Source organism: Stegastes partitus, unplaced genomic scaffold (genome assembly GCF_000690725.1).
Source record: "Stegastes partitus isolate 25-593 unplaced genomic scaffold, Stegastes_partitus-1.0.2 Scaffold1301, whole genome shotgun sequence".
NCBI lineage: Eukaryota > Metazoa > Chordata > Actinopteri > Pomacentridae > Stegastes > Stegastes partitus.
Window position 1 is genome coordinate 59,835 of NW_007579032.1, and position 16,266 is coordinate 76,100.

Sequence of the window (16,266 nt, forward strand, 5' to 3'; positions counted from 1 at the left end):
GCTTCTCAGCAGCAGGCCCTGGAAGGCTTGTATAGGTGGAGGCTGAAATGAGTGCAGCAAAGCAAAGGAAAATCCTGGAGGACAACCTGATCAACTCTACAAGAAAACTTGGGAGAAGACTTGTTTTCCAGCAAGACAATGAACTGAAGCAAACAGTCAAAGTTATACAGAAATGGTTTAAAGACAACAAGGTGAACGTTCTGGAGTGTCCGAGTCAAAGCCCAGACCTCAATCCAACTGACAATTTGTGTCTAGATTTAAAAACGGCTGTTGAATCATGATCCCTTTGTAACCTGACAGAGTTTGAGCAGTTTTTTAAAAGAATTATGGGGTAAAATTGCAGCGTCCAGATGTTCAGGCTGATGGAGACCAAAACAGATTCAATGCTGTAACTGCAGCCAGAGGTCCATTTACTACATACTGACTTGAAGGGGACAAATACTTATGCAGTCCGTCATTTTACCTTTTATATTCTTAAATATTTGACATTTCTTTGTTGAAATCTGTTTTTACTTTGACACGAAGAGTCTTTTTTTTTTATTGCAAATTCTTGTCAAAAAATGTAATTGACCAGGATTCGGTGTTGAAAAGTGATAAAAGGGGAAACCTTTTTACAGGCACTATGTATCTGACCTGTGTTTGATTTGTGAACGGCCCGATGTAAGTCACGTGTGTGATCTCACAGTCCTTCTCCTGAGGCTTGCCGGGGTCCACTAGCGGTGGGATGTAGTCGTGGTAGTGGTGTTTGCAGCCCAGCAGCTGAGCTTTGCCGGGATAAAGAGCGATACCTGCTCAAAGGAAGAAACAAACACAGTTATTAATGCATATGCGCTCAACAACTTTACAACTTTTGCACTGTGAGAGCTTAATACTTAACATTGGGAACTTTAATTAACTGTTATTAAAAGCATTTTTAGAAGGTTGCAGAGCACAGACACTGCCTGGTCTGACTGTGATTAAAATGACTGTTGTGCTTCGTTTCTGTTGCACCAAATTTGGTGAAGTTGCAAATGAGAGTTTTCAGAACAGGTTCAACAACATCAGCACTACTGATTCACAGTACAATGAGTCTCATTCATGCTCTAATGCGCAGTTTTGATGAGAAGGAAGTACAATTTGGGGATTGTTTCAGGGGGAAACTACACAAAAAAACACCAGCACAAAACAACAAAACAAGCTTTAATACTCCAGCTTTTTGATATACAAAATAAAAAGATAATTTTGCTTTAAACGTCTGTAATATTTCATCAAGTCACTCCTACAAACTGCAGATTATCTAGTTTTCAGATGATAAAACACACCCTCTGGTGGCCACTGAGCTCACTGAAGGCCACGTTGAGGATCTAACTTTATCCACACTTTATTAACATCTACCTTATCTGACAAAAAAGCGTTATTATTTTGGTGCCAACAATCAATTATGAGAGCGGAAAGTGTTACCTGGGAGCTGTGCCACTGTGTTTAAATACATCTGATTCATACACTTGGCAGCAGCGCGCTTCACAAAACGTGTTATTTTTATGTTTAGCACATTAGGCCTGTTTGTTATTTACAGTGTGAAGTAATAAAGGAGCAAAGCAACCTTAACTTGGAAACAACTCTTACTTGTTAGTCACATCTACTTATACACTGACTTTATTTCCATCCATCCATTTTCTATACACCGCTTAATCCTCATTAGGGTCGCGGGGGGAGCCTATCCCAGCTGACTTAGGGCAAAGGCAGGGGACACCCTGGACAGGTGACCAGTCTATCACAGGGCCACACTTAGAGACAGACAACCAAGCACACTCACATTCACACCTACGGACAATTTAGAATCACCAATTAACCTCAACATGTTTTTGTGTGGGAGGAAGCCGGAGAACCCGGAGAGAACCCACGCTGCACGGGGAGAACATGCAAACTCCACGCAGAAAGATTCCGGTGCACCCACCGGGACGCGAACCGGCAACCTTCTTGCTGCGAGGCAACAGTGCTACCAACTGCGCCACCCTGCAGCCCTGACTTTATTTCCACCCAGAACACAACTATCTTCTATTTTCAAGCCTATTAAAACACACATTTACTCAGCAGCAGCTGGTAGAAATAAGTATTCAGATCCTTTAGTTAAGTAAAAGTACCATTACAGACATGTAACTCCATTACAAGTAAGATTCCTGCATTAAAAGTCCTAATTAAATAAAAGTAGATACTTTTTAGTAGTTAAAGTATAAAAGTAGCTTCACTGGTTTGCTCCCTCTGACTGATTTATTATTACATATCACATTACTGTTGTAGCTGCTGCAGGTTTGAATTACTTTATGTCCAGTTTTATAATCAGGGGCAGCAGATAAATCTGAGGACAGATAGATAATGGGAGAAAAATCATAAAAAAACAAAGTTCCAATCTACGGAGCCCGTCTGTTGACATCAATAAGAAATAAAAATAACTCGTTCTCACGTATCAGTAAATCGTGGCCACGAGTTATTAATGCGTGGGAACGACAAAATTATCACACAGTGTTTCATCGCAAGAGATCGCAGGATATCGGTGTAGTTCATTCCAAGGTTAAAATAAAATGATATCAAATCAAAATGCTCCATGTTTCATGCAAGTCCGCCCGTTATCCTTAATCGACAGCTGGTATGACCGCACTGTGAAATTTGCTCCACAGCTTCTCTTGTTTCTTCATGTTAGTAATGTGAGGCCACAATTAAACTATGTCGTTCCCACGCATTAATAACTCGTGGCCATGATTTACTAATGCGTGGGAACGAGTTATTTTTTATTTCTTATCAGTGTCACCAGACGGGCTCCGTACCAATCCATAAATCTGTGTTCAGATTTTTGGACTTTTTCTCTAATGCTTGATTTTTGCTAAGATGCTGGTTTTTTTTTTTTGTTGTTGTTGTTGTTGTTGTTGTTTTACTTTTTTGAATGGAAACCATGTGAGAAGTTAAGAGGAAATGCAGAACTCATTTTAAAAAAAAACTATTTGCATCAATCTTTTTGAGTTGTGACAAATCCTAATGAAATTAACTTCAGCCAACTAACTACATTGAATTAGCTGAATTAGCTTTTCCGCTACAATCAACTGGATTTTCAATTAACCATCTGAGATTTCCCAGGTATGTCAAGACAGGGAAAGGATAAATGAAGTTATCGAGCCAATTTCATCTCATTACCTCAACTTAGATTTAGTTTAAAATCAACTAATGCAGAAATAGGAGCTAAAATTAAACACAATATAAAGTTGATGCAACTACAAACATTATTATGTCAAAACAACTCATTAAAAGTCATGTTTGCAACTTAAACAGTTGACTTCTCATCTAGGTCAGGTGTACTTTCTGTCCATGAAGTGAAAATGAAAGACAGAGAGGCAGCTTTCTGCTTTTATGCACCACATATCTGTAACAAACTCCCATTTATTTTAATCTCTATTGAACTCTTTTAATTGTGTAGAAATGATTTTTTTTATATTGCTTTGGCTTCCTTTTTGTAGTTTTTGTGTTTTAATTGCCTTGGTGTTGAAACTTTCCTTGCCTAAATAAGTAGACTAAATTTCTATCTTGTAACTTTGCCTTACAGAGTGCGGCGCAGTCAAAGAGGCAGTTTCAGTCTGTAATCTGTGGTTCAGACTATTTACCCAAACACCAAACAAGCTGCTCCTTACAAACCCGTCATAGTCCTGAAATACCCTTCAAATTCACCCTTACACTGTGTTATTTATACCAACCTGGGGGTGAAAACGAGTCAACCTCTTTGTAGGTGACAGACATGACGGGCTGGTTGAGCTTCAACAGGAAGTCGGAGATGGTCTGGTAGGCGAGAAACACCGCCACCGCCGTCAGCAACAGGTAGATGAAGATGAGCACCACGGTGAAGACGTTCTTCAGGCAGGTTTTACTGAACCTCCTAGACTGACTGTTGTCCCTGATGTCGTCCTCTGCAATGGAAATATGAGTAGAACATTTAAAATCATCCCAAAGACAAGGTCAGTACAGTTGTGTCAATTTAAAAAAATAATAATAAAAAAAGGCCCATTTGATAAACTCATTAGGCACAAACATTACACTGGGAAAGTCTGAGGAGCTCGGCAAAGATCAGAAGAAGCAAATCATTGACTTTAACTAGTTAAAAAAGTCATGTGGAGTCATTTCAAAGCAGCAAACATCTGCGCAAACCGTTGTTTGTAAGTATAAAGTTCATGGTGCAGTTGTGTCGCTGCCATGATCAGGAAGAAAACACAAACGATCACCTGCTGCTGAGAGACAACTGGTCAGGATGGTCAAGAGTCAACTGAGAATCACTAAAAATCAGCTCTGCAATGCATTAGAAGCTGCTCGAACACTGGTGTCAGTGTCCACAGTGTTTCATAACAACATGAGCTGAGAGGCAAAAATGAAGCCTTTCCTCAAGAAGTAACATCTTAAGGCTCGACTGAAGGTGGCTGCTGATCACATGGACAAAGCAAAAAACTTCTGGAGGAAAGTTCTGGGGTCAGATGAAACAAAAGTTGAGCTATTTGGCCACAATGATAACAAATATGTTTGGAGGAGAGAATGTGAGGCCTTTAACACCAACAGCACCAAAACTACCATCAAGCATGGAGGCGGCAGTATCATGCTCTGGAGCTGTTTTGGTGCTTTATATAAAATAGAAGGAATAACGAAGAAGGAGGAGCACCTCCACGTTCTTCGGGAAAACCTAAAATCATCAGCCAGAAGGTTGGATCTTGTTCCAACAACACATTAAACCTAAACACACATCAAAAGTGGTAAAGAAATGGTTAAATCAGGTAAAGTTAAGGGTTTTGGACTGGTCTCATCAAAGGCCTGCCTTAACCCCATCAAGAACCTGTAGACTGTACTAAAGAAACAAGTCTGTGAAGATTCTCAGTCATCCAGGTCAGAGTTACTCTCGTAGTTTAATCGTAGCAACTGGACTTGCTTGAATTTCTTGAAGACGTTTCACCTCTCATCCAAGAGGCTTCACCAGTTCTCTTGGTGTGAAACATTCACACCTAGCCACAAAAGACCTTAGCGAGCCCCACTGTGGCAGGGGGAGCACGAACAACTCGCATAACGAGGGGGGAGGAGCAACAAACCCACAACTGAAACAAACCCTCAGTGTTAATGTCTCCTGAAGAACATCTGGAACTCCCAACTAGTCAGTGAGAGGTGAAATGTCTTTAGGAAACTCAAGCAATTCCAGTTGCTACGATTAAACTACGAGAAAGTCTGTGTTAGAAAGCAAAATAAATTGTTTAACTGCACCAGTTCTGTCAAGAAGAGGGTCAAAGATACAACCAGAAGCTTATCCATGGCTGCTGAGTGTCCAGTTAAGCTTAAAATGGCCAACTGACATTTACCCAAATATTAGCATTTCTGTATGTATATTGTTGAGCCAGGACATCTTGTCTTTTTTCCAGAACCCCTATAATAAATCCTGTTTTTTTGTGTGCGTGACAAAGATGTGTGTTTTCATGATTCCTTTACAGAAGATTACGAATTATAGGAGTCATTAGAAACTCAAGACTACCATAATACACATGGTCCTCACAAGTGGATGTAAACTTTTGCTCATGCCTCACATTATGATGCTGCCACCGCCATGCTTCATATTATATCTGCTCTCCTGCAGCTAATTAAAGCAGAGACTAATTAATAATATGTCTGAGAGGATCTTCTGCTACCTTGGGATATGCTGCCGTTGGGCTCCTCGCAGTCCAAGTCTTCGGCGCCGTCGTCAAAAAAGCCCTGAGACCGAGTGTTACCTTCATCGTCATCGTCTTCGTCGTTGAACTGCATTGAAGTGAACCACAGACACGCAACAATGGAGAAAGTTCTTAAATATATTTGTAAAGTCTCAAGATTAGAAGCAGTAAAGTGTCCTTGACACAACCTGTGAACTATAAAACAGTTGCTCATTAGTTATTATTTAACCTTGTTTTGGAAAGTGACCAACGGGTTGAGTAAGTCAGTGAAGTAAGAGGCTTCCTCATAACCTAAAATCAGAACAGTCATAAAGTTGGATAACACCTGTGTCTCCGGGGTTTGTTATGAACTTGGAGAAACTGCATTTTTATAAAGTTAATTTGGGATTATTTTGGTTCACAGATAAAACTTCATTTGGAAGCATTAGAAAAAAATTTCTTCAAAGCTTATATTAGAATTCTAACAAGTTACAAGAACTAAAACTAAGTGTTGTTACTTAAGAGATATACTGGCTGCAAATTACTACGAGTATTTCTGAGACATTCATTTAAAAATAAAGATTTATTCTTTACAGATATTGCTTGGAAGTGCATCGATTTGGAATTGATTATTCAATGCGGTTAATGCAAAATTCCAATATTGATCCACGTCATTATCTGGAAGTAAACCGATAATCAATATTTGCACCTAAACGAGATAAGATACGCCTTCATAAATCACACGACGGGGAGATTTGTAGCGTTACAGCAGCAAAGGGATAAATGCATAAAACGTAGGGGAAATTTTTAAAAAGCAAACAAGCCATATACATAAATAGTGTTGATGTTGCACAGATTCCTTTGAATGTGTAAAATAATAATGCACAAACTTATTCCAAAAAAAAAAGCACTCGTATTGAAAAGCTTCTTCCATAAGTAGAAAATATTACACACACTTTATGTAGATAAACAAAATAAATAAAATATACATAAGATTTCATTAGGTTTAATTGCATTGATGACATATTATTTCCTCCAGTAATTTGGGGGGGATTCATCCAACCACATTTATACATTCATCTGTTTTATTTTGCTGCCTTGTGAAGCGTTTTGAAACTCTGAAAAGTGCTCTATGAATAAAGATTATTATCATTATAATTACTATAAAATCCCACTCAAATGCATGACACTGAGAGGTGTTTTGTCATATTACATCCAAACCACTTCTATCAACAAGGGTGGAGTAAACAGCACAAACTCTTGCCAACACTTGTCAACACCTCTCCACAATGACAGTAAAGTTAAGACTCGTTCTAGTAGTTTTAGTGGATTACTTTAGTAAATGCATGTTTGTACCTTTCCTATAATGACACTGGGGGACATTTTTAAAGCATATAATGAGCAGAAAAGTGCAGCTTGGCTTCAGAGGAAACGTGAAGATCTGTAATCTCGTGTTTCGGGAAGTTTGAAAGTGCTGCTCTCAGCTGCCTGGTCACATGACGAGAGCAACCGGACAGCTCAAATAAACGGATTATTACGGATTTTAACGGGTAAAAACAACAGAAAAGACACAGAAAGACAACAGCAGCTGTATTCTCACCTCCTGGTAGGATCGGGTTCTTTCTTTTCGGAGCATTTTTCCCACTAAATGAACTTTTGTCTCATCAGATTATCTGTGCGACGGTAAAAAACGACTTTTGATGAATAAAAGCTGCATTTTTAAGAACGCTTTTCCCCCCTGAAGCAGGTTTAGGTTCCAGGTTTCAGCTCCACACCGACACTCGGCTCCTCGCCTCGATAAAAGTCCGTCTCACAATCATCAAGCTCCTACAGGCCGCGACACGATCAGAAAATCGTGTTTCCTTCACGTGTTTCCTCGTTTCCTTCATTTCGAATGATTCCTAATGCTGCGTTCAGGTGCTCGTAGGAAGACTCACAAACATAGTCACGTTTAAAATGTTGTTTAACACTTTAACGTATTTTATATATATATATATATATATATTTTTTTAAAGAATGTCTTCCAGCAATTTTTTAAATGTACTTTTTATGAATGTTTTTTTTAAACAGTTCTTCTCTGTTTTGTTATATAACGCAAAAAAACAAGTAAAATTAGAGAAAAAATACAAATTTTGCATGTTAATTGTAAAAAGAAAAAGTCAAAAACTGTAAATAATGCCCTCAAATTTAAAAAGAAAGAAAGAAAGAAAGAAAGAAAGAAAGAAAGAAAGAAAGAAAGAAAGGAAAAGAAAAGAAAAATCTAAAAATGGATGTTTCTTTATTTTATTTTTTTTTTAAATTATAGACATTATTAATTTTTTAAACTATTTTTTTTCTTATTAGTATTGTGAGCAGCATCTTCGCCTGTGAAGACTTCGGTTCGATTCTCTACCTGGAAGTGTTGAGTTTTGTAAATTTCCCCGGTGGGGGCTCAGTCTTGTCTTAAAATTGTACTGGTTTTACTGTATTTAAATTGGCCAAAAACAGAATGATTTTACAGATACTTGCTTTTATTTTAAAGAAAGATTCTGTATATCAAGGACTAAAAATGTTTTTAAAATCTTAATAAACTTTTATTTTACAGCTTTTCCATGTTTTGTTTAATTACAGGTAGCAACTAATAAGATTACAGAACAAAAGTATTAATTTACATGTTAGCTGTACAAAAACATACAAACAAACAACAAAACAAAATAAACGCCAAAACATATTTTTACAGGTATTCGCAATTATTTAAAAGAGAAACTATGTATATTAAGGATTGATTCATAGCATGTGAGTCTTTTTTACATTTATTTTTAATTTTTTAACATTTAAATCAGTTAAACGTCATTTTACAGGTATTTGCAAACATTGCACTTAAAAAAGCTTCCAGTTTTAATGTCTTTTGTGGCTTTTTTGCTTTTTTAACAATAAGGTACATTCTGATCATGACAAGAAACTCTAAATGTTGCAGCTATCTTGCCTCAGACCAATCACTTTAACATTTTAATTCAAGAAACATGAGACAACTACAGAGATGCACAAAACGGCTGCAAGGAGAATGACTGCAAAGAGATTTATAACAACTAGAAAGGATTGTAAGAGATTAAAATTTCATGTATGACACTTTTTGTTAAGTTTTTGGGTTTTATTTACTTTAGACTGATTGTAATTGTCAGAATCTCATCGTATTTGCTGACATTATCAGAACAATTTGTGTCAATATCAGAACAAAATGCAAATAAACATTCATAAATAGCTTTCTCCATTAGTTTTCCTCATTATGAAGGTAATTAGTTGATAGCTGTCAATAAATCCAAGGCTACAAAGCAAACAGGACTGTTAGTTTCCCAATGTGGTAACAAAAGAAAAGTAAATTGTTTTGAAATCGTAAATTCCGACGGACGCAAACGCAGCAGCAGCAGCAGACAGGGAAGTGCATGACAGAGGTTCCGTATCAAACTCGTCCAGACCGCGAACCTGCCATGGCAACAGCCGGAGTTTGTGTCCTGTTCATTGTTCTTTGTGCCACTTTTGCGGAGGAAGTTAAATTAAAATACAAACGTGCAACTAAACCTGTGAGGTTATTTACTGAGGAGGAGCTGAAGAGATACGACGGGACTCAGGTAACTTTATCTCCAGGGTGTGTTTGTTTGTGTGTGTGTGTCGGTGTGTGCAGCCCGCAGGCGTTTATGACACCGATTTATCTAGAATTTCCATTGTTGTTTCTTCCCTCCCTGTTGTAGGAGGAGCAGCCTATTTACATGGCAGTTAAAGGAGTTGTGTTTGATGTCACCAAAGGAAAAGGTAAAGTAGAGACACCACGAACCCCCCATGACTCAAGCTAGTGTCACTGTCAAGACAAGGTTAATCATTTAGATTAAAGTAACGCACAAGAAAACCCTGCAGACCTGCTACAAAACGAAATCTTTGACAGGGGCCTGAGCTGACACAAAGCAAGCACAAGGAGATATAAAATACCACAAAATCACTGCAAAGGGACATAAAATGGCTGCAAACGACAATTACAAAGAGACACACAATGACTTCAGAAGTATGCAAAATGACCACAAAGAGTCACAGGATGACACACAATTAATACAGACATGCAAAATGACCACAAATTGATGCAAAATGGCTCCAAAGCAAAGCAGCGAAGAGGCACAAAACAATCACAAACTAATACAAAATGGCATAAAATGAACACAAAGAGACCGAAAATACCTACAAAAGGATGCAAAATGACGACAAAGACATGCAATGACACAAAATGACAAAACTGCTTCAACAAGATACACAATGACTAGAAAGGAATTCAAAATGGCTGCAAAATGGCAAAAAGCAATCACAAAGAGAAACAAAATGACCGCAAAGAGACACAATTGACTCTAAAAGGATGCAAAATGGCTCTGGTAAAATAAAAAAATGACACAAAATGACTGTGAAAGGATGTAAAATTACTACAAAAAGACACCAAATGGCGACAAAGTGATACAGAATTTCACAAAATGACTACAAAGCAGTTCAAAATGGCTGCAAAGAGACACTAAACAACCATTATAGAATTCAAAATGTCTAAAAAAACAAATACAAAATGACATAAAGTGAACACAAATAGTTGGAAAATGACACAACATGTCTACAAAAACATGCAAAATTAATAGTGAAATATAAAATAACACAAAATTGCAACAAATTAATGCAAACTGACTGTAAAATGACACAAAACAACCATAAAGAGGTACAAAATAACATAGAATGACTACAAAATGACAAAATAACTGCAAAATTACTTAAAAACAATGCAAAGCAACCACAAAGACACATAAAATAATCACATGGAAATACACACCGACATTAAATAACCCCAAGGAGACACAAAATGTCTGTGAAAGGATGTAAAATTACTACAAAAAGACAACAAATAATCACAAAGGGATACAAAATGATATAAACTGACCACAGAAGGCTGCAAAATAACTGCAAAAATCCACAAATTACCTACAAGGCAGTTCAAAATGGCTGCAAAGCAAGACAAGTAGAAAGAGACACTAAACAATCTTGGAAGGATAAAAAATGTCTACAAAAGGATGCAAAATAACACAAACTCACTACTAATGAATGCAAAGTGACTGTAAAGCAGCACAAAACAATCCTAAAGAGATGCAACATAACAGAATGACTGCAAAATGGTTGCAAAGCAATGTATAACAAGTACAAAGAGACACTAAGCAATCTTAGAGGGATACAAAATGACTCCAAAAACAAATACAAAATGATATAAAGTGACCAAAAAGGTAAATAAAAGCCATCACTAAAACACTACAGTCAAACTAATAGCGTTTGAAGAGCAGAGTTGCGTCAGATGGAAGTGTCTCCCTCACAGACTGATCTGAACTCAGACCAGGCCTTTCTTCATCCACTCATTTATTGGATGCTGCGTTCACTGCACTGCTTTAAATTAGACTTTTGCTTCCACCCCTGCAGAGTTTTATGGAAAAGACGCTCCGTACAACGCCCTGGTGGGGAAGGACTCCACTCGAGCCGTGGCCAAGATGTCGCTGGACCCTGCAGACCTGACGTCAGACACTGTGAGTGCAGGCCGACCTCACCCTCCCTGCAGCGTTGTGGTTCCCTCCCATGGGTGGGGGACGCTGATATGTGGCACCCTGTTGCAAAACACCCCCTCCTTTATTGAGCAACAACGCCATATTAATTGCACATTTTACCTTGAATGCACCATTCTGGTTATTTATTACATTTTTCTACTCTTACAAAGAAGAAAATATGAACACAAAAAGCCAAACAGCTTGGATAAGCACTGAGACAATAAAAACCTTCTCGCATCACCGATAACACTGAGGGTCATAAATAGCAACAAAATCGTCTTGTCCCTTTTAATATTTTATGATTTCAGAATTTCAAACAAATATAAATAATTAAATAGATCTTTTAAATAGCCTTAAAGGAACATTTTGGTATTTTGGGAGTGAGATGAAACACGAAGAAGTGGATCTTATGAGTAAAACTATCTTAAACGGGCTCATTTGTGAGCTTCAGAGGAGCTAGTGGGTGGATTTTTTTTCTTTTTTTTGTCAACCTTTGGACTGATTACTGTTTATAAAGATGGGCTAACCCTCCTTGATGTCACCTGCACGGCGCTGTTGAAGCTCATGGTGGTGATTCCAGCTGTCGTCATCTCAGCAGTTAATGACTCCTCCTAACTCTTGGCTAATCCAAAAACTGAGCAAAGAGGTGGAGGTAGTGCAAACATCTCTGGACCATGGACTGTCCTGTGAAGACCCTCACGTGTCTCACAAGTGGCCACGCCCTTAATTATGCATAACTTCAAGCATTAATGCAATTTAAATCGATGAGTTAAATAAACATTCACCTCGTATATTGTTGTCGTGAACCATAAAATTAGCAATAGAGACCAAGAACATTTTTACTTCTAGACTGTAGACATGTTTATTTCCGCTGTAAAGTTCGACATTTTAACATTGAGGTCTATGGAGATCGACTCGTGTCAGGAGGCAGCCTCAAGTGGTCATTCGAGGAACTGCATTTTTTTGTTTGTTTTTGCCACACTCGCGTCATTTTTCAGCCATGGAGGTTGCTGCTTGCATTGCCTTCAAGTGTCATCGCTAACCAGGGTGACTAATTATGTTACTGCTTTCAGTTATGAATGTTTTAAATAGGAGCACTGTTGCCTCGCAGCTAGAAGGTCGCCAGTTCGCGTCCCGGTGGGGGCACCGGGATCTTTCTGCGTGGAGTCTCCATGTTCTCCCCGTGCAGCGTGGGTTCTCTCCGGGTTCTCCGGCTTCCTCCCATAAGGTCCAAAAACATGTTGAGGTTAATTGGTGATTCTAAATTGTCCGTAGGTGTGAATGTGAGTGTGCTTGGTTGTCTGTCTCTAAGTGTAGCCCTGTGATAGACTGGTGACCTGTCCAGGGTGTCTCCTGCCTTCACCCTAAGTTGGCTGGGAAAGACTCCAGCCCCCCCACGACCCTAATGAGGATTAAGCGGTGTATAGATAATGGATGGATGGATGTTTTAAAATGTTTTGTCAGTGTTTTGTGCCTTTTTGGCTGCTGATGTTGAGAAGAAAGCATGCCAGAGAGAGTTGCAAAATCAGTTCTGTCCGATACACAAGGCCTTGTTGTGGCAGTGAAGACACTCAAAGTGGTCACACCTTTAATTGTGCATGACTATGAGCCTTAATACAGTTTAAACAGGTTTGTTAAATAAAAATTAACCACATGTACAATTATCATGATTAGGGAAATGACTAAACTATCGATTAAAAAACTATCGAGACCAAAACAGTTTTTGTACCAGGCTGCAAATATGTTTATTTCAGCTGTAGAGTTGAGGATTTTAACTTGGGGGTCTATGGGGACTTACTCACTTCTGAATCAGCCCCAAGTGGACATTTGAAGAACTGCAACACTTTTGCTTTTTGGCTTCTGATTTCCATAACAAAGATTAACATAACTAATATTTTCCTCTTGTTTTCAGTCTTTACGCTAAACTATTTCCTGGCTGTAATCCTGATTTTAGCCTCTACACACGAGCATTATCGATCTTAATTTCTAACGCTCAGCAAAAACAAAGCAAGTGAACTTAGTTTCCTGAAAGACTTTTTTTTTTTTTTTTTTTTTTTAAATAACAGAATCAGATTTGAGCCACACACTATTTATAAAACTCTAGAAAAGAAAAAATCTAATTAGAAATGCTAGCTTTGCCTAACAACATCGGGTAAAGGAACTAGAGATGAAAATTTGGGTACATGTACATTTATTTGAATGCTGATTAATGTGCTTCTCCCCTTTTCAAATAAATAAGTTAAAATTGATAAAAAACCTCTTTAAAAACATCACTCGGTGCAACAACAACAACAAAAAACGACAAAATTGCAAGATGCTACTGAATGTCCACCTGTTAGATTCCTCCAAAACCTCCACCACATATTATGAGTCAGGACGAATATGGCTGTAAACTGCAACTTCACTGTTCAGTGGAGACAAACAAAGGTAACATAAACATAAGGTGGTGATTCAAGTTTAGATGTCGTTTCTGTCCGTGCCAGCAGGAAACACCAAGAAGTGTTGGTTAAACTGATGCATTTTAGCTCCTGGCACTTGGATTTGAGTTGACAAATGGTGCTACAAGTGTTAAAATGTGCTTTGAAGTAAATGTCGAGTGTATTTTAGTCAAAAAAGTCACAGCATTGCATCAGTGGGCTGTTCAACATGTTCCAGCCTCCATTTTTAGACTCCTGCTTCAGATGAGGAGAACCTGATCCAAGAAGTAGTAGAATTCACAAGAAGTGATCACAGTTCCTGTTTTCCATCTTCCCATGCAGTCGGGCCTCACTGACGAGCAGCTGGAGTCCCTGGACAGCATATTTGAAGACACGTACAAAACCAAGTATCCCATCGTGGGTTACACAGCGTCACGTATCCTCAACGAGGACGGAAGTCCCAACGAAGACTTCAAACCAGAGGACCAGCCTCAGTTTCAAATCAAAGATGAGTTTTAACAACACTTTACCTGCTGGTTTGTTTTGTTCTTCAACATAGCTGTGAAAAGGAGTCCCGGTGTAGACGAGGCTCCTGTTTTCTTATTTCTTGACCACAATCGTAATCAAATGTTTAAAAAAGCAAAACAAAACACAGGATCCTCAGTACTTGAAGTGAAGGTTTACATGGTTCTTTATTAGCTGTGAGAGCTTCATTGTGCACAGTGAAGCTGAGAAGTAAAGATGTTTTGTGTTGTAGCTGCAGAGTATAATCGGAGGTTTCAGTGATTTTCTACTTTTGTCAGAGCACATATAAACAAAAACAGTTAAAGCACATTTAGAAACAGATTGTATTTCACCAAAAGACACATGAGATGCTGCTAAATGAGGTTTTAGTTTGTCTGTGACTATTTTCATTACAAAAGGGGACAATCTGATGAATCATTTGCTTGTAAAATGTCAGCATGTCTGGGTTTTATTTTGAAATGTTGCCACTAAATGCAATCAAATAGTATTTATGTCTCAGAAAACAAGATTTGCTCTGTTTGATTTTTTTATACAATTTAAAATATTCAATTTACAGTGGAAACAGAAACAAAACAGTACTTGCTCTTGTAGATTGGGACAATTTGATGAATAATTTTTTCAATAAAATAGTGAGAAATGTTTGTTTTGCCTAAAAAAATGCAATTTATACTGGAAAAAAGACAAAAAAAACCTGTTCTTGTTGCTTGATTAGTGAGAAATATGTTGCTGATTCATTTTCTGTCGATCAACTAATCAGTAAGTTTAGTTTTTAGTCTGATATGTTGTCTCTAAATGCAATAAAATGCTATTTATATAACGGAAAACAGTGAATCTGCAGCTCTGTGCATGTCGGTTTGTTCTCAACGTGATTTTTGGTTAATCATTTGTTCGATAAAATGAAAGAAAATAGTGAGAGACTTTGCCCCAAAATATTCTATTTGTAGTGGAAAAGGACACAAAAATATTTGTTCTTGTTGCTTGATGAATGAGAAATAAGTTTGATCATAGATTCTAAATATTCAATCCACAGTGGAAAAGCAGACAACAAAATATCTGTTCTTGTTGCTTTATAATTCAGTTCAACTTTATTTATATGGTGCCAAATCACAACATACATGAGAAGTATGTTGCTGATTCATTTTCTGTCGCTTAACTAGTCAACAAATTTAGATTTCAGTCTGAGATGTTTCCATTAAATGCAATAAAACACTATTTATGTATCAGAACACAGTGACTCTGCAGCTGTGTAGATGTTGATTTGTTCTCAGTTTGGTTTTTATACAGTTCAAAATATTAAATTCACAGCAGATTAGGACAATTTGGTGAATCATTTGTTTGGTAAACTCAGAAAATGTTTGTTTTGCTCAAAATAATCAGTTTGTAGTAGAAAAAGACACAAAAAATACCTGTTCTTGTTGCTCGATTAGTCAGAAATAAGTTGCTGATTAATTTTCTGTCACTTAACTAGTCAATAAATGTAGTTTTTAGTTTGAGATGTTACCAATAAATGCAATCAAATACTATGTATGTGTCACAAAACAGTGACTCTGCAGCTCTGTGGATGTTGATTTGTTCTCAGTTTGGTTTTTATACAGTTTAATATATTAAAATCCCAGTGGAATAGCAAACAACTAAATATCTGTGCTTACAGATTTGGACGATTTGATAAATCATTTGTTTGGTAAACTGTCAGAAAATGTTTGTTTTGCTCAAAATAGTCCATTTGTAGTGGAAAAGGACACAAAAATACCTGTTCTTGTTGCTCTGTAAGTGAGAAATAAGTACCTGATTGATTTTCTGTTGATCAACTAATCTGCAGCTTCAGTTCTTAATCTGAGATGTTGTCACTAAATGCGATCAAACACTATTCATGTATCAGAACACAGTGAATCTGGAGCTCTGTGGATGTTGGTTTGTTCTCAACTTGATTTTTGTACAGTTCAAAATATTAAATTCACAATTTGAAGAATCATTCGTTCGGTAAACTGTCAGAAAAGATTTGTTTTGTGCAGAAATAAACCATTTGTAGTGGAAAAGGACACAAAAAGATAC

At 37.5% G+C, this 16,266-nt stretch overlaps 2 protein-coding genes across 2 annotated transcripts in view; one reads left to right on the forward strand and one right to left on the reverse strand.

Annotated features, from left to right (window-relative positions):
- pacc1 (proton activated chloride channel 1) overlaps positions 1–7,655 on the reverse strand; it is an 11,267-nt gene extending 3,612 nt beyond the window's left edge. The window contains exons 1-4 of the mRNA XM_008298274.1: positions 7,282–7,655; positions 5,682–5,790; positions 3,723–3,932; positions 634–788 (exon numbers count right to left, since the gene is read on the reverse strand). Coding sequence (XP_008296496.1) covers positions 634–788; positions 3,723–3,932; positions 5,682–5,790; positions 7,282–7,317 — 510 coding nt within the window. The 5' untranslated portion in view covers positions 7,318–7,655. The remainder of the gene's footprint in view (positions 1–633; positions 789–3,722; positions 3,933–5,681; positions 5,791–7,281) is intronic.
- An 872-nt stretch (positions 7,656–8,527) lies between these two features.
- nenf (neudesin neurotrophic factor) lies at positions 8,528–16,183 on the forward strand. The gene is made up of 4 exons (XM_008298275.1): positions 8,528–9,289; positions 9,410–9,470; positions 11,151–11,254; positions 14,032–16,183. The coding sequence occupies exons 1-4, from the start codon at positions 9,104–9,106 to the stop codon at positions 14,206–14,208; spliced, it is 528 nt and encodes a 175-aa protein (XP_008296497.1). The 5' UTR covers positions 8,528–9,103; the 3' UTR covers positions 14,209–16,183.
- Positions 16,184–16,266: the final 83 nt, after the last annotated feature.

What these genes read in the sequence shown, in the direction of transcription:
- nenf (XM_008298275.1), top strand. Translation starts at nt 9,104, where the DNA reads ATGACAGAGGTTCCGTATCAAACTCGTCCAGACCGCGAACCTGCCATG. An exon ending in TGATGTCACCAAAGGAAAAG is followed by an intron (nt 9,471 to 11,150) that starts GTAAAGTAGAGA and finishes CCACCCCTGCAG; the next exon opens with AGTTTTATGGAAAAGACGCT. An exon ending in CAGACCTGACGTCAGACACT is followed by an intron (nt 11,255 to 14,031) that starts GTGAGTGCAGGC and finishes CTTCCCATGCAG; the next exon opens with TCGGGCCTCACTGACGAGCA.